Source organism: Diaphorina citri, unplaced genomic scaffold (assembly GCF_000475195.1).
Source record: "Diaphorina citri unplaced genomic scaffold, Diaci psyllid genome assembly version 1.1 scaffold35664, whole genome shotgun sequence".
NCBI lineage: Eukaryota > Metazoa > Arthropoda > Insecta > Hemiptera > Psyllidae > Diaphorina > Diaphorina citri.
In genome coordinates, this window is record NW_007412996.1 from 1 (window position 1) to 607 (window position 607).

Consider the following 607-nt stretch of genomic DNA (forward strand, 5'->3'; position numbering starts at 1 on the left):
ATCTAATAAAATTTTTTTTTGTTTATGATAAATAGATAAACGATTTTTAATTACTTCAATTGTATCATCATCACGTTGAACAAGTAATTCGCCAGTAATATTATCTCTTCCATGAATTTTAGGTGGATTAAATTTATTATGATAAATACGTCCAGAAGAAGCATGTATACGACGACCAATTATTCTCTCGATAATTTCCGAATCAGAAACATAAATTTCTAATATATTATCAATAATAATACCCGCTTCTTTCATGGCATGAGCTTGTGATAAAGTTCTAGGAAAACCATCTAATAAATACCCATTAATACAATCTGAACATTTCAAACGATTTATGACTAAATCAATAATAATATTATCTGAAATTAAATTACCCTTTTTTATATCGTTATAAATTTTATTTTTAAAATTATTTTTATTATTCGATCTTATAACATCTCTTAATATTTCACCTGTGGAAATTTGAGGAATATGAAATTTTTTTTTAATAAACATTGCTTGTGTGCCCTTTCCTGATCCAGGTGCACCTAAAATAATAAGACGCATATTTTTTAAAATTATTCAATAAATTATTTTTAAGTTTTTAATTTGTTTTATATATTATATT

General features: G+C 23.7%; 1 protein-coding gene across 1 annotated transcript; it reads right to left on the reverse strand.

Moving 5' to 3' along the window:
• Positions 1–6: 6 nt before the first annotated feature.
• On the reverse strand, positions 7–601 carry LOC103523723 (adenylate kinase-like; the record flags this gene model as incomplete). Its single annotated transcript, XM_008488743.2, has 1 exon — positions 7–601. A coding segment is annotated over exon 1 (540 nt), but the record flags the coding sequence as incomplete, so codon positions are not given.
• Positions 602–607: the final 6 nt, after the last annotated feature.